The sequence below is a fragment of the Lethenteron reissneri genome, chromosome 43 (assembly GCF_015708825.2).
Source record: "Lethenteron reissneri isolate LAM-NWPU_2019-01 chromosome 43, ASM1570882v1, whole genome shotgun sequence".
NCBI lineage: Eukaryota > Metazoa > Chordata > Hyperoartia > Petromyzontiformes > Petromyzontidae > Lethenteron > Lethenteron reissneri.
In genome coordinates, this window is record NC_083821.1 from 10,777,704 (window position 1) to 10,798,202 (window position 20,499).

The following is a 20,499-nucleotide window of genomic DNA, read 5'->3' on the forward strand; positions in this document are numbered from 1 at the left end:
CCCCCCGCCCCCAATGCTGGATTACACGCCACGTGAATAGCCACCACCAAACAGCACATCGCTCGCCACCGATGTTAGCCGTGGCCAAGAATTGACCTCAGGTGGTCGGATTCTTAGTGCAGTGCTCTAACAACTACACCACCGCTCACCCCAGGCATAGATTAGTGGCATTCAGGATGACTTGTACCATGGAAGACTGATATGATTACATCACGGAAGTCACTGTGAGTATATACTCAATAGGACAGTTTCTGGATGTTCATGCTAAATTCAAAATAATTTTCGTAGACCCTGCGTAAGTTCTAAGTCTGAAGGGGTGGCATTGCGTTTCCAGATGACTTTATTCACCACTGGAACTTGCCTGCAAGCTCAATGCACGACCCCTCAACCCCGGCGGAGTTAAAGACTTTCTCTCGCCACAGAAACGTGAAATTACTCACCGCTGGCCCAGCGCTTCCAAAGGACATGAGGCCAACGTGCTTGTTAGCGCGTGGCCACGACGTGACTCTGTTGACTCTACGTAGTTATCCAAACCGAGTGAGTGTCATTGGAACACTGAATATATGCTGTGTATTTAACTCACAAGAATACTGATTATAATGATTATTCCCCTTGTGTACCAAGAGGCAGTGGTGGAGCCATGGTTACCACATGGTGCTCTAAACCCTGACCACCTCAATTCAACCTCCAACCACAGTTGACATCAGGGAACGGTGATCTCTGCGCCACCGCTTCCCATGCAAATGCAAAGATAAAGATCCCCCGTATAACCCGTAACCTACTGTTGGGGCAAGTGCTGTTCGTGAGCACCTTTGAAGGCAGGCAAGGCACGCGAGGGGGTGGGTGTCCAGCTCCATGCCTGGTCGCCTTTGTCTCCCCAGTGGCGATGTTTACCACACACTGCACCAGCTACTCAATTGAGGCTGAGTCGACCTAGGGAAGGCCCAGGACCAGGTTCAGATAATCATCACCGGTATTGGCCGTGAGCGGGAATCGAACCCGGGTCGCCGGGTTCGCAGCGCAGCGCACTAACCGCTGCACTACCGCTCCCCACACACACACACATAACCCCGTATGCACGCAAAGCACGTCCGACATGCAAGCTCACCTCGGAGGGCACGGTGTTGCTGACGAGTGAACCGGATGGAACGCACGACGACACTGCAACACACACACACAGACACACGGTGTGCCGAGGTTCACGAAAAGTTCATCGGCATCTTCTGTTCCGCTGTTGCTCGTTCCTCGGTACGGATCGCTCCGACGCTGTGGCGCTGTGCCGATGCACCGCGGATCTCCCTTGCAAACCAGGTGGGCAACTGGTCAAAACGGGACTTTCCGTGCAACGGATTAACACCGACCGATCGAGTTGATGGAAATTGATCGAGCGGGTGGGTTAAGTTCGCACTCAGCCGAACTGACCAACGCACGGAGGAGCAACGTGTCGACCCGAGCCGTGAGCCGGTCCGGGTCAGCGTGTGCATCGCAGAGCCTCGTCCCGGTGAACCGGGATGCACAAAGCAGGTGGCTACAATCTGGATTTGAAGCTTTCGTTACTGCAGGAATCCATACTCTTTGGTTCTTTTGGTAAAGTCACGTAGGTAGAAAACAAAATAAATCACGACGTTTCGGGCGCAACACAAGCGTCCGTCATCAGGTGGGAAAGCATGGTCTGCTGCTGAGGCAGACTGTTTTAAAAGGTTTGAAATGGGTCTAGCCCAAGGGTTATAAAGAAGTGGCCGGGGCTAGTGATGTTAATGTGAGAAATTAGCATGATGTTAATGTGAGGGATTAGCATGATGTTAATGTGAGAGATTAGCATGATGTTAATGTGAGAGATTAGCATGATGTTAACGTGAGAGATTAGCTTGATGTTAATGTGAGAAATCAGGTTGTTACAGGCTGCTGCAGCGACACCTGATGGGCAGCAGAGGGCAATGTTGTACTGTGCTGTGGCACCGCGTCTCAGCTCTTCCTGCCGTGGGGGAGGCTGTCATCCAGCAGTGGATTGACAACAAGGCCTGCACTTATGGTGCGCAGCAACGGCACAATTTGTTGATGCTTTGTGACAAGAGACGTCGTGATTGCCTGGGTCAATCCAGTGGGAGTCAGTCGCCTCCTTACGGCTCTTCCATCGCGCCTGTGATGGTTTCTGTTGTCATAGACTGTGCACCCATTGATACTGCAGGCCACAACAACACTCACCCACTCACTCACCCACTCACCCCACTGCAGGTCACAACAACACACTCACTCACTCACCCACTCACCACACTGCAGGTCACAACAACACACTCACTCACTCACCCACTCACCACACTGCAGGTCACAACAACACACTCACTCACCCACTCACTCACACACTCACCACACTGCAGGCCACAACAACACTCACCCACTAACTCACCCACTCACAACACTCCAGGCCACAACAACACTCACCCACTCACTCACACACTCACAACACTGCAGGTCACAACAACACACTCACCCACTCACTCACCCACTCACAACACTGCAGGTCACAACAACACACTCACCCACTCACTCACCCACTCACTCACACACTCACCACACTTCAGGCCACAACAACACTCACCCACTCACTCACCCACTCACAACACTGCAGGTCACAACAACACACTCACCCACTCACTCACCCACTCACTCACACACTCACCACACTGCAGGCCACAACAACACTCACCCACTCACTCACCCACTCACAACACTGCAGGTCACAACAACACACTCACCCACTCACTCACCCACTCACTCACACACTCACCACACTGCAGGTCACAACAACACACTCACCCACTCACTCACCCACTCACTCACACACTCACCACACTGCAGGTCACAACAACACACTCACCCACTCACTCACCCACTCACTCACACACTCACCACACTGCAGGTCACAACAACACTCACCCACTCACTCACCCACTCACTCACACACTCACCACACTGCAGGCCACAACAACACTCACCCACTCACTCACCCACTCACAACACTGCAGGTCACAACAACACACTCACCCACTCACTCACCCACTCACAACACTGCAGGTCACAACAACACACTCACCCACTCACTCACCCACTCACAACACTGCAGGTCACAACAACGCACTCACCCACTCACCCACTCACCACACTGCAGGTCACAACAACAACACTCACCCACTCACCCACTCACTCACCACACTGCAGGTCACAACAACACACTCACCTACTCACCACACTGCAGGTCACAACAACACACTCGCCCTCTCACCCACCCACTCACCACACTGCAGGCCGCAACAACACACTCACTCACTCACCCATTCACCACACACTCACTCACCACTCACTCACCCACACACTCACTCACTCACCACTCACTCACTCACCACACTGCAGGTCACAACAACATCACTCGCCCTCTCACCCACCCACTCACCACACTGCAGGCCGCAACAACACACTCACTCACTCACCCATTCACCACACACTCACTCACCACTCACTCACCCACACACTCACTCACCACTCACTCACTCACCACACTGCAGGTCACAACAACATCACTCGCCCTCTCACCCACCCACTCACCACACTGCAGGCCGCAACAACACACTCACTCACTCACCCATTCACCACACACTCACTCACCACTCACTCACTCACACACTCACTCACCACTCACTCACTCACACACTCACTCACCACTCACTCACTCACCACACTGCAGACCAACAGACACCGTGGGGTCACTCCGCCACACGCGGACTGAGCGGGGATATCGGTGGGTGGGCAAACGCGGTGCGGGATCTGCGCTCGCTACCCTCGCAGCGCGGGAAGTCGTAGGAGCCGGGGACGCACGCCTCGCACTTGTGGCCCAGGATGCCGGCCCGGCACGCGCACTGCCCGCTGTGCTGGTCGCAGGCGGCCGACAGCGAACCGTCCAGGTTGCAGTCACACGCTGAGGGAGCGGACATGGGGACGCACGCGTCACTCGCCACGCACGTGTCACTCGCCACTTTCCCCGAGCAAGATTCAGATGTTTCTGGCTGGCGAGATGTGAACTACGTCACCTGGTCTACAGGAGGTCGTGGGTTCGATCCCGACCCCGATGTCTGCTGTGTATTTGGAGTTTGCGTGTTTCTCTCCCCGTGGTCTCATAGGGCTTTTTCTTCGGGCCCTCCAGTTTTTCCCTCCACATTTAGAATCAACGTGCATTTAGAGTATTTGGCTGCTATGAATATACAAATGATAAGCTACTTGGTTGAACTATCATTTGTAGCCAGGTCGCTTATGAAATTAAATCTATATAGCTCAATGGGCCTTACCTGGTTAAATAAAAAATAGTTTAATAGTAGTTTAGTTTCGTGAGGCCAAAGTATCACGGTTTTGGCTCCGGCTCAGCAAGGGAGTCGGTGGAAAACCACCCGAACCGTGATGGTCCCTACGCTGGCTTGGCTCGGGTGTGCCAGTGGAAAAAGGGGTTGATAGCGTTCCTCCCAGACCGTCGTTGTTTCCAGGAAATATGCAATTCTACCGTGGGGCCGTGTCGAGCCGACATGTGAGAAATGCGGACAGCCGAGACACAAGCAGAGGCAGATTGAGTTTGAGGGGGGGCCCGGCATTGTGATGGTTTTGAGGGTGGGGGGGCCTCAGTTTCTTCAATTCCTTCCCCTCGACTGTTTTTCCACCAACTCTCCACCGTTATTCACCGTGGTCATTTTAAATTCTAGCTTCTAACCACGACGTACAAATCGTGAAGCTAGGGCACAATATTCTGAAGCCACTGGAGCTGCGCACTATTAAATCTAGGTTGAAAACTCATTTTTAAAAAATACTTTTTGCGTTCAGTTTGTCCTCCTTTCCCCTACACCGGCACTCCTCAGGGCACCAGACCACGTGCGCACCACCACCACGATTCAGAACGTCCCCTATTCCTACTCCGCGACGTCTCCGCAGAGGGGAGGAAGCAGCAGTGACCGTGCGTGGGCTGCCACTGGACCAACCGGCTCCAAAGTGGCGCTTCTACGCTCACATTTCCACCGTCTGCCTTCGACCGTGACAAAGTGGTGCCGTCGGATCGCAGGCTGCAGCCCCTGAAAAGCTCCCCCCCCCCCGTAGCATCAATCTGGCCCCCCAGTCGCCGAGCCCGGCGCTCAAAACGTCAAGCAGCCAGCAACAAACGGCACGCTGAACGTTGTACGAGGCGGGAGTGCGACGCCGTGTCCTGCAGTCCACGTGAAAAGATTCTGATTCTGCCTTGAATTGACCGAGGTCATTGCGAGAGCTCGGGAAAAGAGGCATTGGGAGGGGATTTCAAATTGGAGCAATGCGGGGAAAGGGGGGAAACAAGCGGGCAGGCAAGCGTGGTGGTAGCCTGCAGTGTTGGCGGTGCTGCTGGTGGTGGTGATGGTGGAACGCAGTGTGGTAGACTGAGCACTTCGGCAACCAAACAGCGACGTTCACGGGAACGGTAAACCATGGCCGCAGCGACAGCAGAGCGGACAGGGAGGGCGACTGGCCGGGACGAGCGAGGGGAGCGAAACGTACGCATGCACACGGGGAAGCCGTAGAAGCCGTCGGCGCAGCGTTCGCAGCGCGAGCCCGCGAAGTTGGGCTGGCACGCGCAGCGCCCGCCGTGGCCGCAGTGAGTCTCCACCGAGCCGGCCGGCTCGCACACGCACTCTGCACACGGACACAAAACATGCGGACACAAAAAACATGGAGACGACGCCCCCCCCACCCCAACCCCCTCCACACGCCCACTCGGTAAACTCTGACTGACGATGTTTTACACCTCCGATTAGCACGGTTGGCTACGTACGGTGCGTAACAAGTTCAACATGCATACATAAAGTGCACCAGGTGTTCGTTTAACAAAAAAAAACAGGTGACCTCGGGGAAGGCCCAGGAACAGTTCATGTATCACTCGCACGTCGATTTTAGCCGTGGCCCGGAAATCAAATTAAAGTAGAATAAGACTCTGCACGCCAGCGGGGGGCGTTGAATGAAACTTGGTATTTGTATGTTTGTGTGCTCAGTGTGTGTGTGCTCAGTGTGTGTGTATGATCAGTGTGTGTGCGTGTGTATGATCAGTCTGTGTGTGTGTGTGTGTGCTCGGTGTGCGTGTGTATGATCAGTCTGTGTGTGCTCAGTGTGCGTGTGTGTGCTAGATGTCAGTCGACCCGTGGCACCTGGGTCTGCCCCATGACCTCCTGCCAGCGGGCCTTCTCGACACTTCACATGGCCTCAACGTGCACCTAGCCTGGCACAAGCGCCGTGGTGACGTCACCGCCACTTTAGTGGCGAGCGGCGCTTGTTGCCATTGCGCTCGTCGCGTGTATGCACGTGTGCCTCTGTGCTCCATGCCGGACTGTACGAGCTGCATGGCGGTGGAGCGGGGAGTGCGGCGGCAGTGCGCACCCTGGCACTGAGGAAAGCTGTGGAAGCCGGGGTTGCAGGTCTCGCAGTGGGAGCCGCCGTACTCCGGGCGGCACATGCAGCGCCCAAAGTCGTTGCACACGTCCGCCTGGCAGCCATCCTGGTAGCACTGGCACACTGCACAAAGACAAAGATCCACCCCCCCCCCCCCCCGTATAGCCTCTTAGCAGAATGTTTGGGGGCAAGTGCTGTTAGCGAGCAGCGCCTATGAAGGCCGGCACGGCACACGAGGGGGTGGGCGGCCAGCACCACGCCCGGCCGCCTTTGTCTCCTTGAGTAAGCGTTGTCTCCACACCGCACCAGGTACTCGTTTGTTGGACCGCGTTTCACCACTCCAGGTTGGTGCGAGCTGGTGAAAGCGTGAGGCGTATGTTGAACTTCTTTCGCACCGTACGTAGCCAACCGTGCAAATCAGAGGTGCGGGGGAAGGACAACAAACTAAACACAAAAAGCAGTTCTAAAAAGATTAGTTTTCATATTCTTGGTTCTTTCGGTAAAGTCATGTAGAAGGTACATAATAAAATAATATTATTTGGTTCTTTCGGTAAGTCACGTAGAAGGGAAATAATATTATTTTATTATGTCCCTTCTACATGACTTTCACCGAAATAATATTATTTTATTATGTCCCTTCTACATGACTTTACCGAAAGAACCAAGAATATTAATCCCTGCAGTCACGAAAGCTTTAAATCGAAAGATTAGTTTTCAATATAGATAATTTAAAAGTGCATAGCTCCAGCGGCTTCCGATTATCGGAAGAGCATTCCAGACGGCCACAGAAGCGCACCTGAAAGACGGTTAGCGGGGATGACCGGAGTTCCCGTGATGGTTTACGCGTAGATGTGGAAGCAGCATAGTCACGGCACCACGGTGGACATCGGACGCACTGCTCCCCCCCACAACGCTACCCACGAAGTAACCCCCTCCCTACCCAGCAGCCCACGGCGTGCGTGTTGTGTTGAAAGACTACGGTGGGGTCCCCCCCGCCAATGCGAGCGCCATTCAGGCGCGGCTTTCAACGGAGCCCCTTTGTGCGCCTTTAAGTGCCGTCGGAGAAACACCGCGGCCAAAACTCGAACTGTTTAGCCGAGCTGCGCGGCGACGCCGCACCCGCGCTGAATAGATGGGGAATGCGGCGGACACGGGAACACACAAACGGGACTTTGTCAGGGACGCGGGCAAGTTGGCCCGCCGGCACGTTTCTAGGCGAGCCGGCCACGCTTTCACCGAGGATCTCGCGTGTTGTTTTGAGCGAGGTGGGTGGGGCGGTGGGGAGAAGTTTTTTTTTTTGCAAGCGATGATCAATGCTACGGAAGCGCGCGCCCAGCGGCTACGCACCCCGAGAAGCAACGAGCGCGGCGTCGTGCCGACATTCCTGCAGGCGACTAATATTCGGGCCCGTCCGACGTTGACATCGCAACGACGCGACGGGCAGTGGCAACTCAGGTGCGGCCAGAAGGCTCGCAAGTCCACAATCTGGCCGGGGGACGAGGCGGGTTGAGCCGATCGCGAGGTCAACAAAAAAGGTGCCACCTTTTGCGGAAGGTGACAACCGTGATCAGTCAGCCCTGGGCCAGGATTGGTCCTTGATGTTCTTTTAATTCTCAAGTGCCGAAATGAAATCAAACTCACCGCACTTGAGAAACGTCGCGTCTAGGCACCTGTTGTATTGCCAGAAAGGGTAAAACCTGTTCTTGTTTTTCCTACTTTGCTACTCAAAAAAAAGTTCCCATGATACAGCTGCTCACCCCGAGCTATAAATCTTCTAACACGTGCATTGTCTTTGTACGTTTTGCCTTGTGGTGTTCTCTGGTCTGACACTGGTGGTGAGACTAGGCCACGGGGAGGGCTGCCTACGGTGTTGGCCAATCAGTTTCGAAGACGATGCACATTGTCAGAGCACGTTTGTTTGCATGTTTACCACCAGTGCTGTGTGTGGTTAATGCAGACTTGATTTCTTGCAAAAGGTTTCTAGTTGGTGTTTGGCCGTCTTGGCACCTGTTGCATTGTTAGACAGGGTAAAACCTTTTCTTATTCTTCATGCTTGAGATAGCAGGCTTAATCAGGCTGTGAAAATATAACATGACGTTTCACCCCTTTCTGGCAATAAAAGAGGTGTTAAGATGTACAAACACAAGTACGTGCGGCTAACACAGACCTGATGCCTTCCAAAAGGTTTCTATTTGGTGTTGAACATCTTAACACAACTCCTGTTTTATTGCCAGAAAGGGTAGAGAATAAAAAACCCTATTCTTATTTTTTGTTTGCCCGCCGGGGGGCTGTTCACACGCGTTCCCGTTCCAGCGTTGGTCGCCCAATGGATCCGGAACTCAATCGCGGCGTGCGCAGGTGAACGCACCAAGAGGACAATCCAGCGGCGCTCAACACCCTCGTTTCCGTGCGCCCCCCCGTCGCGCCGTGGGGAGATCGCGGGGGAGAGGCGTGGGGCAGACCGTGCGCGTGCGAGGCACTCACGCTGGCACAGCGGGTAGTTGTGGTACCCGGCGGCGCAGAGCTCGCAGCGAGGGCCCTGGAAGCCGGTCCGGCACGAGCACTGCCCCGACACCGGGTCGCAGCCCGCCCCGTCGGCGCCGGGGACGGAGCAGTCGCACTCTGCGCGGGCACAGGGCACGTTCGGCCGGGCGGCACGCCGCGGGCCACGGTCACAACGCGAGTTAGGGGCACGGCTGGGGTTGACGTTTCTTTCCACTGTCGACAAAACCCGGACGTAATTTCCCAGCCAGCACTTGGGTGTTATCAACGCTGAGTGCTCAACGCGATGCCAATATCACGGTTCAGTGAACATCAATTTCGGCGACCGGGTCACAGATGCCAACTCCCGGATTGTCCGGGTCACAACTCCGATCGGTGGCAAGCCCCACGTAACATCGTCGCATAACCGACGGTCACGTGTCCGCCTTGACCAAATCACTTCCCACGCTCGGGGGAGTATTTGTGGAGGGTGTGACCTCACCTTCTGTAGCCGTTGCACAAACCCAACCTTTTCACGCGAAGGAATGCATTCTTAATCTCACGTTCATTCACTCTCATTCTAAGGTCGGGTGAAGCAGTTTCCAATATTTAAAGGTAATTACGTTCAACAAAATAAATATATATAACGAATGTTTAAATGGCCAGCCCCAGTCCGACTAAGTGTAAATTCTGGGCAACCAAGGCCAATGACGCAATCGCTTTCACCATCCTCGCAGCCGCACTCCTCAACCCAGCGCACGGAGCCGAGCAAGAGGGCGCACACGGAGAAACTTCAACTTGAACGAAAACAAACTCTGCCTGCAGCGGCAACGAGCATTTGGGGGAGGCCAAGATTAAGACCACGAAATGCAGCCAGGGAACAGCGGAGGCCCTCGGCCATTTAACCCTGATTTTGGGTCGTGTTTAATGCAGCCGTTTCTGCATGAACGATCATCATCAGCCACGATCTATCCTCGTGGTCGAGTGACGGAGCCATCCACCCAGTTCCTGCACGTTGAGCCCCTTTCCATCGCTCCGTCCCCATGGTGGACGCCCCCCCCAGGGAGTGTTCCTTGCCCCGGGCTGCCACTCCTTCGTGAGTCCCATTGCCAGCCATCGTCCCTCTTCAGTATCTCTCAGCTCGCTCTGAGCACCACCACTCCCACCACCCCCCCCATGCCCTCTCACCCTGGCAGCGAGGGTAGCCGTGGTGCCCGGGCGCACAGGCGCTGCACGTGACGCCGGTGTAGCCGCGCCGGCACGGGCAGTGCCCCGTGGCCGTGCTCCGGAAGCACGCGTCCGAGCCGTCGGCAGAGCACTCGCAGCTCACTGTGCACAACGCCGGGATGGATCGGGGGCAGGGCGGCGGTGGGGGGGGGGGGGAGGACAATCAGGGGGCGCTTGGGGAAAGGTGGAACAGGCGGAGAGACGTTTGTGATCCCACGGGAGTCGTTTTGCTTCTCCTTCAGAGACACGCAAACTCCAAATATACAGCAGGCGTCAAGGTCAAAATCGAACGCACGACCTCCTGTACACCAGGCGAGGGAGTTAACATCTCACAGCACAGTTAGTCGATCGGCAGGTATAATATTGTGGGGTAAAGCGTGGTTACTCCCAACTCCTCCAAGACGTCTGGCCCAGCGTGGAGGAGAAGGCCACAAGCCCTGCTGTAGAGGAGCTCTCTAGAGGTGCCCCCACCCCCCCCCCCTCTCTTGGAGACGTTCCCACCAGCAGTTGAGCAAGCCATTGCAGGGCTGCCCCTTTACTTTTTAAAATTAATTTATCTTGAATCCGGCTACCCTGCCCCGGGCGACTTGAACGGACGAGGCTGCTCCTCACCGCGGGGGGAAGCAGCGAGGCTGCGGCGCGTGACGCACGGAGAGCACGCGACTCGGTACCTGTGATGTGGGCGACTTGCTGAGCGACGGGCGGCGGCGTTGGGAAGCTTGTGTTCCGGAGAGCTGTGGAGAGAAGCAAGCAGGCGACGTTCGGGGCAGAACGCAAGTGAAGGCCTAACCGGTTCACGGTCGTGGTCTCGGCGGCGAGCTACTGTATCGACGCACCGACAAAGACAAAGATCCCCTGTATAGCCTTGACAGACTGTAGGGGCAAGTGCTGTTAGCGAGCACCTATGAAGGCCAGAACGGTACACGAGGGGGTGGGTGGCCAGCACCACGCCCGACCGCCTTTGTCTCCCCAGTGGCGATGTTTACTACACACCGCACCAGTTACTCATTTGAGGCTGAGTCGACCTAGGGGAGGCCCAGGACCGGTTCAGATAATCGTCACTGGTGTTGGCCGTGAGCGGGAATCGAAACCAGATCGCCGGGTTCATAGCGCAGCGCGCTAATCGCTACACTATCGCTCCCCGACACCCACACACACGCGCGGAGACAAAGCCCTCCTTCATAGACGCTCGGCAACAACACATCGCGAGCAGGAGACCGGGCTCTGTTGAGTCTCGATAAATCGCGGCGGCTTTAGCCGGATGTAAACAAAAACATTATCGTAGCTAGAACACGGGACCTTTCTTGCCAGTATCAAAATATAAGGATAGTTTTTACCCTTTCTGGCAATAAAAGCAGGTGTTAAGATGTTAGAACGCAAAACAGAAACTTTTGCCGAGCAATCGTGTCTGCATTAACCGCACGTACTTGTGGTGAACATGCAAACACAAAAGGTTTATGGTTTGGTGTTTTAACATCTTGACACATATTTTATTGCCCAGAAAGGGTAAAAAAACCTATTCTTATATTATCATATTCTTGGTTCTTTCGGTAAAGTCACTTAGATAGAAAACAAAAATCTAAATTCAAAAGAAAAAACCCACGACGTTTTCATCGCTAGACTAATTTATTCATGTGATTGCAATTATGGAGAAGCAAGTACCTATGACCAAATCACCCACAATGCACCGATCTTGTAAGATATAAAAATCTAAGCTGGACTTGAATCTGAATTTTGCACGGATGGGTCACAACCATGCACAGCGTTTGTTGTTTTTATAGGCTGCAAGCTGTGGCACGGAGAGCAGAGGGAAAATGCAGCAAAACCTACTGTTGTACTGTACTTCCATGCTCCCGTGGCTATGCTCTCCACCCTTGCCATCCTGCACTGAGCAGCGTGGTTTAAGTGTGCTATAAACTCCCCTGACCCACACGGCAGGGGCCTCATCCAGCAGTGGAGTGAGCAAGGACTGTATGTTTACATTTGGTTTCGGCATGTCGGTGTAGATAATTGAGGCAACGTATATAAATCAAATCTTGACTTAAAGCTTTCGTGACTGCAGGAATTCATATTCTTGGGTCTTTCGGTAAAGTCACATAGATATGTTCAAAGAAAATAAGAAAAAATAACAAAAAAAACGATGACGTTTTGATCGTAACACAATCGTTCAGCATGTGTACGCATCTCACGTGTTATTACGGACTGTGCTTTATCCCATATTATATATGCAGAGTTCTTCAGGAACTGCAGACTGTGCTTACCGAGACAGGGGGAGCCTAGTGTGCTGTGGCTGCTGTTCTTGCACTATGAACCTGAGTTTGTGATGCTTGGCCAGGGCTAATAATAATAATAATTAAATTCGAAATAATTTTGCTCCTTGTGTTTAGTTTGTTGTGATCCCTGCGATCAGCTCCGTACGGTGACAGAAAAGTTCAATATAGATAATACTGGTGAAATATGGGCTTTTGTGCCTCTTCAGATAATTATAATATAATATTGGACTCGTTGTAGTGGTTTAATTGGTCTCTCGACCACCGACTGGTTATTGTCCACAGGTGTAAACATCGCAATGTTTACACCGGCCCTCACGGCCCTCAAGGATCCCCACATGCCCCCACGGGCCCCATGGGAACCCATGGCCCCCACAGCCCCCACGGCCTGCACGGGCCCCCAAGGGGCGCCACGCCGGGTGGAGCCGACACTCACGCCAGCAGTGGGGGTAGCCAAGGAAGCCGCGGGCGCAGTGCTGGCACCGCTCCCCGGAGAAGTTGGGCCTGCAGAGGCAGTAGCCGCTCCGATCCTCGCACCCGCCCAGCGTGTGATCCAACTCGCAGTCGCACGCTGCGAGCACACGCGCAGGAGAGAGACAAAGATCTAACCAGACTCTTGCCGTTCGCGAGCAGCACCTGCGAAGGCCGGCACGGCACACGAGGGGGTGGGTGGGTGGCCAGCACCACGCCGGGCCGCCTTCGTCTCCCGAGCGGCGGGGTAAACACACCGCACCGGGTTCTCGTTCGAGTTGACCGATGCAAGGCCGTGCACCGGTTCAGATAATCGTCACCGATGTTGGCCCATGAGCGGCAGGGTTCGTAGCGCAGCGTGCCGACCACTACGCCCGGCACTCCCCCTTAGGCGCATCAACGATGCACGCAACGACGCAGCGCAGCATGATCTCAGGTGGGAAGTGAAGCGCGTGAAGACACCCAGCGAGGAAGCGTCGTTGCGTTGGACGGGTTCACGGGTGGTGGTGAGGGGGGGAGTAGGGGAGGGGGCGGGGGGGGGATGGAGGGGGCGGGGGAAGGGGGCGGCAGGGCGGTGGGGGGGATGGAGGGGAGGGGCGGGGGGAGGGGAGGGGCGGGTGGGGATGGAGGGGAGGGGGTGGGGGTAAATGGGGTGGGGGGCGGAGGAGAGGGGGTGGGGGGGGGCTCACCCTGGCACGAGTCCTGAGCGGTGGGAGGCACCCCCGCCAGGCGGTAGAATCCCGGCTTGCAGCGCTCGCAGTTCACCCCGTCCGTGTTGTGCTGCACCAACACAGCGGCAGCGACATCGTACACCGATTCCCTCCTCCCGCAAGACTACGCGCGTACGGCCCTCTGGTCAGCTCACTGCTGGACGACGGACTCCCCACGGCCGTGCGGGTCGCCGGGGCCCCTAGAGGTCGTCGGGTTTAAATGACCGCACCAATCTGTGATGATTGTTGTTGTTGTTGTTATTTGTTGGTGGCGGAATGCTCAACTCGCGGTTCATCGGATTACGAGTTGCACATCAGTCCATTGTCTCCCAGGGGTGGATAAATACGAGTACCGCTTTGGGAAGTCGACAACGGTTGTCCTATAAAGAGTGGCCTCTGCCATTTACGGCCCTCTGTTAATCCACCGCTCGACGAAGGCCCCTCCACGTTGTGAGGGTCGTGGGCGTTATTCGACGATACGTCACCACATCGACCGGTGCAGGTGGGAGAGGGCATTGGACGTAGACACCGGAGCACAGCACAGCACACCGTGGGCCATCAGCAGCCCGCAGCGCCTGGGTTTGTGTGCGCGGCGAGCACTCATCCAAGCGCTGTCTCCGTGCTCAAAGCCGGCTTGGCTTCCAGGTGGGGTGAGATCGGATGCATCCTGGGCAATTTAGCCAAAGGGCTCCACAGATCCACAGATGTTCAAATTGCCTCCGCTGTTGTGACCTCACGAGATCGACGACCGGGCAAAGGCACCAGGGAGGGTCCCTGAAGGGGCAGCACGTGGCTAGGAGATGTTAGCTACCTTACCTGATATGCAGGAGGTCGTGGGTTCGATCCCGACCTTGACGATGCCTGCTGTATATAGCTGGAGTTTGCGTGTCTCTCTCTCCCCGTAGTTGCATGGATTTTTCTCCGGGTCCTAGGGTATTTCCCTCCACATTTAGAAACATGCGTTTTAGAGTATTTGAATTCGTGGAATTAACCCATTTCGAAGATCGTGTTTAAACCAAAGCCCTTTGGTCTCTAATTTTGTGTCATTGAGTGCACGGATGCCATACATTTGCACGTGATAAGCCACTTCATTGAGCTATCATCTGTGGCCTGGTTGCTTCTGAAAAATATCTATATAGCTCAGTGGGCTTTACCTGGTAAATTAAAATATATATATTTTTTAGAAGAGGCACGCAACACTGGGGGTGCACATAAGCAGGGCCATCCCCCGGTGCCTCCTGCTCTGCCTCTACTCCACATGAGTAGTGGGTTCAAGTTTCACTCCTGGGCAGTGACAAATTGAGTGACCGTCAACACGACTGCATTAGACTGAGAACGTAAACTCACTCGGTGATTTAACCCAAGTTCTCATTGGCACGGGCTTAGTGCTCATAGGTGGGTGAGTTCGTGGGTGGGTGAGTTCATGGGCGGGTAAGTGAGCGGGTGACTGAGTAATCGGGAGGGTGTATCTGAATTTCACAAACTTTTATACGAGGCAATCGAATGGCCTAATCACTTTCAACTCTAATCGTTGCTCTTCTTTGACGATACAAAATCCTCATCATCATCATGGTCACCAGAAGCCGAGTCGATCCCCAACTGGGATGTTCACCCAGAACCCTTCCTGATTGTGAACCGAGCGCTCTCGCCACACCGCCGCCTCTGCCAGGTGGGGGGGCGGGGGGGTGCAACATCGGAGCTGCGATGGGCCGAGGCCGTTGCTCACCCGGCAGTTGAGGCAGCGACCTCCGCCCTCGCGCTCCCCGTGCACGTTCAGGCTCCCTCTCGTCCTCTCCACCTCCGCATCGTACTCGCACTCCTCCGAGTGGCCGTGGCAGTTGCAGGCTGCGGGCAGACGAGGCCAGAATTAAAACGGACGTGTGCACGTTCGTCGAATGCGCGCGCGTGGGGTGAGCGGTCGTGTAGTGCGGCGGTCAGCAGCGCGCTGCGCTACGAAACCCGGCGACCCGGTTTCGATTCTCGCTCACGGCCACCGACTGCGAGGAGGCTCAGGAAGCGGCTCAGACAATCGTCAACGATGTTGGCCTTGAGCGGGAATCGAACTCGGGTCACCGGGTTTCGTAGCGCAAGCGCGCTAACCGCTGCACCCCCGCTCCCCATTTACATTTACACGCGCACACGCGAGTGCACACGCGTGTGTGGCGACAGAGCTCGCGACCCCAGAGCAGTCCCCACTTAATGCTACATCTGCGATTGGGTCATTCTTACAAAACACACGTGCTGCTCAGTTGCTCCGTGCCTTCTCAGTGCAAAGCATCTGGGAAGGCCCCCGAGGTCCGTTTGAGCCGTCGTGATGCCCGCTCCACGGGACCTGCGACTCTGGAGTGCGTCAACATATTTCGGAGGGAACATTTTTCTACCCCCGTAACATAGAGGGTATATGTTTTCCCACTGGTTGGATAAACAAAACGTTATTTTTAGCCATTTTTTTGGCAAGTTGGAATTTCTAAACGTTATAAATGTTAAGACTTTGATTGCTTACGATCTGAACTTTTTTTGTATGTTTCGTGTACAATCGTCTTTTGGTGGCGTGCGTAAAAAAAATGCTCACTTGCAAATGAAATTGGCCAAACATCCCCATTTTCAGGACCCTTCTCTTAAGCCTCAATGCGACTTTGCTCGATAGAGATCAAAATATTTATTTGAAATGGAGGAATCTGATAAGCTATACAGCTCTTTATCGCAGGTCAGAACGTTACAACAAACTATACAAACGCCAGGAGTACAAAGACTCGAAAAGGTAAGCAAATCGCTTAAAAAGAGATACAAATGAAACTAAACTATTTCTTTATCTTACCAGGTAAGCAAGAACATTTGTTATTGTGCACTCTTATACGAGTCCAGCCCATCACAAATGCGCATTGACCACGCATTGAAGTGGGCTCTCTGAAACAGCAACACCGTTTTGAGTTTGTTGCGCAAAACTGGCTCAGACTCAGGGATGGATCCCCGGACATGAGCTGGTAGCGGTGTTCAAGGTCTTTGGGCAGGAGACCCCGAAACTTCGCTGGCCGTGTCGCGCGTGAGGTTTAGGTCGCCGCGAGCCGCCGATCGTAGTCGGAGTCGATTTGGGTCTGCCGCAGCTGGTACGCACTGATCGGCGAGATAGGACGGAGCGGATTGATGGACACTCTTGAAGACGACGTGGCATAATTTGTACGTAATCCTCTAATTGATAGACAGCCAGTGCAGATCATCACGTGATAGTTAGGAAACATTTCTGTTTTCTAGCTATCAAAGCCCACTGAGCTATTAATCTTTTTTTCTGAAGCGACCTGGCCACAAACGATAGCTCAACGAAGTGGCTTATCGTGTGGAAACTTCCGAGCGGCAAAATCATCTGATCAACGCGTGTAGATCGAGAGGTCACCAGTCACGGACTGGCGTGGTCACTGCCACCATCGCTCAGCACTTCCTTCGCCCTGCCAGACACTCGGGCCGCGTGACTCAAAGCACTCCAGGCCATCACTGCTGGGACTGCAGGGCGACTGCACTTCTGGGTGTACCAGTATACGTACACAATGGGCAGGGGACTGGCACATGCCATGGGAATGTGGAATTTCCATAACTGTGAATGATCGCATCCGTGAGCTCGCGAGGCTCTGGATCGGAGGAACGCCCCACTTAGGGCGATGGCTACATTCCTTTTTAGGTGTTTTTTTGTAAGCGAGATGAAAATTAACTTCCTGAAGACGATTCTTCTAAAGGACGGGATGATACCCCCGGCCATCGATACAGGCAGGTCACGAACCCAGTTGCTGTGCTGCAATTTAATGGCTCACCACTGTCTCTATGCCGGCGAATGCCTCACGCATGCGATCGTCTCTGTGCGAACGATCTGGCGTAAAAAAACGAGAAATAATCTGGAGGGCGAGAAATGGGATCGAAGCGGCAGGAAGGAGCAAGTCGTCCGTGCGTCCACCGCCGCTCGTCGTCCGCGACGGAGCGGAACAAAGACGACGCGGACGCGCCGTGGCTCCCGTAGCGCGGAGTATGTACGCGAGGCCCAGGAACGGTTCAGAAAATATGCACGTTTGTTGAACTTCTTTCGCATCGTACGCGGCCAGACCGCGCTGATCGCAGCTGCGGGGGAAGGATGAGTCGCGTCGAATGTTGTGGGAATATGCGAGCAATTTCTCTCGTTGCGGAAAGGAGGGTGGTGGGGGCCTGGGAAAGCGAACGCTGGCCACCGATGCCAACATTTACTCTGAAAATTAAAATTCACGGGGATTTTGTTTTTCCTTCCCATCCAGCACACGGTAAACAAATTAATAAAAAAAGTCTTGAATTTGTTTAACTTTTGCCGAGCAGCTGAATAGCTTATTGCCGAGTGCGCTGGCAATGCATTGCACCGACGATGGGTGCGCAGTCCAGCAGCTGCCCCTCTCCTCCCTCCGCTGATCCCCGGAATCACCACGGGGGTCGATGGGACGTTAAAGAGCCCGAGAAAATTTTAAGCGGCGGCGAACATTGCACATCTCAAATGTGTCCGCAAACAGAACAAGTAAGCGGCGGCCCTTCTGCAACTCAAGTCGCCGATTCGCTGGCCTGTGCGACAAAGTCCACCTTTGACCAACGCTATTGCAATGAATCTGCCTTTTTTGGGCGAAGACGAGGGGATTGCTCACCAATGTTTGTTTAACAAACCACACCCTGCTGATGTGAATCAGCGAAGCTGAAACTGGTTCAAGATTTGCATCCATTAATCAAATTCTACTTTGATCTGTAAAGCCCATGGGTAAATATTACGCGTTAAGTTAAACTTTGCTTTGATTCCATTATCGCAAAAATCCCACACTCTTCGTGACAGGGCTGAGATCATCGGCTCATCACACTCGAGAACCAGTTTCATCACAGGTGGTTGAAACTCACATTTGAACCCAGGATCTCAACAGTGCCGGCCCCGTGATCTGATCGATCTAATCACCAAGCCTCCAGCCCTTCTCTAATTCTAAAACGTTTAAGGGGCATGGGCTCTGATGGGGTCTAGTGTAGGATCTGCGTTCCGTGGCTTACGGAGCCTGCAATGAAGTCGATGGTTGGGTTACACGGCTGCAGCGCATACCGCAATGGGCGCGTCGAGGCTTGAGCGCGCCCCAATCCAGAAGCGAGAGCACATTTGAACCGCTATCAGAGTCAATAATGACATTCCCGCAGCCTTTCCTGGGAACGTTGGTGGGCTGCCTAAACAAACCGTGGTAAAAAAACCATGCGACTCGTAACGTTCCACGCTCACATCATTGGCAGCACGTTTAAATCAATCGGTAATTTTGCTTTAAGTTCACACTCCATCAAGTTTCGGGTTCACATTTCGGGAAGGCTTTCTCACGTAAAAATGTCGACGTTATTTTATTATTTAGTGACAGATGAAAGCAACTGCAGAAAAATCGTCTTCTGAAAAAGACAACTTAATCTTGTGCATGACTACTACAACATGAGGAATGTTCATCTGCTACCATCATTATAATCCCGTCTGTGTTTAAACTACGTGGATTGCAATCCAGACCTGCCAATCGGTCTAAATCCGCCGATTGGAAGGAAAAAAAGGCCTACCCTGGCCTCCAGTTCGGTTCGTAAACACAAACTGCACAAAGTGGCCTGCTGACAGTGTCTTTAACTGAGACAAGAAAGCGGTCATGCTGGCCAAACAGCTGCTGATAACCGTTTCGGTTGAAGCGGATGTTTTAAAATTAACGAACAGCATCCGGCACGTCGTCCAAGCCACGGCAAATGTCGCCAACTGAAAACTGCATCTCGGCATGACCATGTTTTTTTTTTTCTTGCACCACAAACGAGCGAATTGGGAACAGGAGTTTTAATTAATTCAACTTGGGCGCATCCGAAATGATTCGTGGCAAGAAAGCGGTCGCAGATGTACTACGGAACGGGGCGGGGGTGGGAAGGTTTGTGATGAGTGGGGCTATAGTTTCTGAATGGAGGAGGGCTGGATACCTACCGGGCACGGGCATTGGAGTGGCACCGACAGGTTGGCAAGCGAAGACCAGACAGTGGGAGGCTGTAAGAATAGGACCCTGGAGGTGCAGTGGTGGACTGCACCTCCGATTAGCATGGTTGTCTAGGTGCAGTACCAAAGAAGTTCAACATACAGCGATGCACAAGCGCCAACATCGATCGCGACACGGACGTTAGGATGAACCCCGAGTGGCCGAGGTTGCCCTTGATCAGAAACGCCAGTGACACATTCGCCTCTCGGAGAGCGCAGACTGTGGCCCTGTGAAGGCATCCTTTTGAATGGGGCCATCAAGCTGAGGTTTGTGGCTTGGCGCTTGGTAGCTAAAAGCGACACATTTCTGGGAAGGTCAACCTGGACACATGGTGAGTTGGCAGCCCCTCCTTCTGTCAGCCCCGCCCACATTTGCATCACCGTGCCCACTTTATAAAACTACATGTTTTTATTTCGCCAGGTCCTTAGGCCCACTGAGCTGTACAGCTCTTTTCAGAAGCGATCTGGCCACAAATAATAGCTCAACGAAGTGGCTTGTCAAGGGGACATATCTCACAGCCAAATACTCTAAAACACACGCTTCTAAATGTGGAGGAACAAACCGGAGGACCCGGAGACAAATCCACGCGACCACGTGGAGAGAGACACGCAAACTCCACATATACAGCAGCAGGCGTCAGGGCGGGGATCAAACCCACGCGCTCCTGCATACCAGGCGAGGGAGTTAACATCTACTAGCCACCGTGGCACTCAACCACTCACCCCGCCCACACAGGGAGTGGCCTCCTCCTCACCTCTCCCAAACATCGGAGCCCCACCTCCTGCTCACAGGCCCCGCTCACTCTTCGAACGGCCAACCCAACCCACTCCTCGGCCAGAGTAGCCCACACTTTGCTCACGTCGTGAA

The 20,499-nt window shown here is 54.0% G+C and overlaps 1 protein-coding gene across 1 annotated transcript in view; it reads right to left on the reverse strand.

The window, feature by feature from the left end:
* The window catches only part of LOC133353272 (laminin subunit alpha-5-like), a 214,122-nt gene that overhangs the window by 130,521 nt on the left and 63,102 nt on the right, over window positions 1-20,499 (reverse strand). The window contains 10 exon segments of the mRNA XM_061569380.1: window positions 1,109-1,161; window positions 3,836-3,973; window positions 5,563-5,697; window positions 6,436-6,570; window positions 8,932-9,069; window positions 10,117-10,257; window positions 10,827-10,889; window positions 12,862-12,996; window positions 13,586-13,676; window positions 15,333-15,451. Of these exon segments, the coding sequence (XP_061425364.1) occupies window positions 1,109-1,161; window positions 3,836-3,973; window positions 5,563-5,697; window positions 6,436-6,570; window positions 8,932-9,069; window positions 10,117-10,257; window positions 10,827-10,889; window positions 12,862-12,996; window positions 13,586-13,676; window positions 15,333-15,451 (1,148 nt within the window).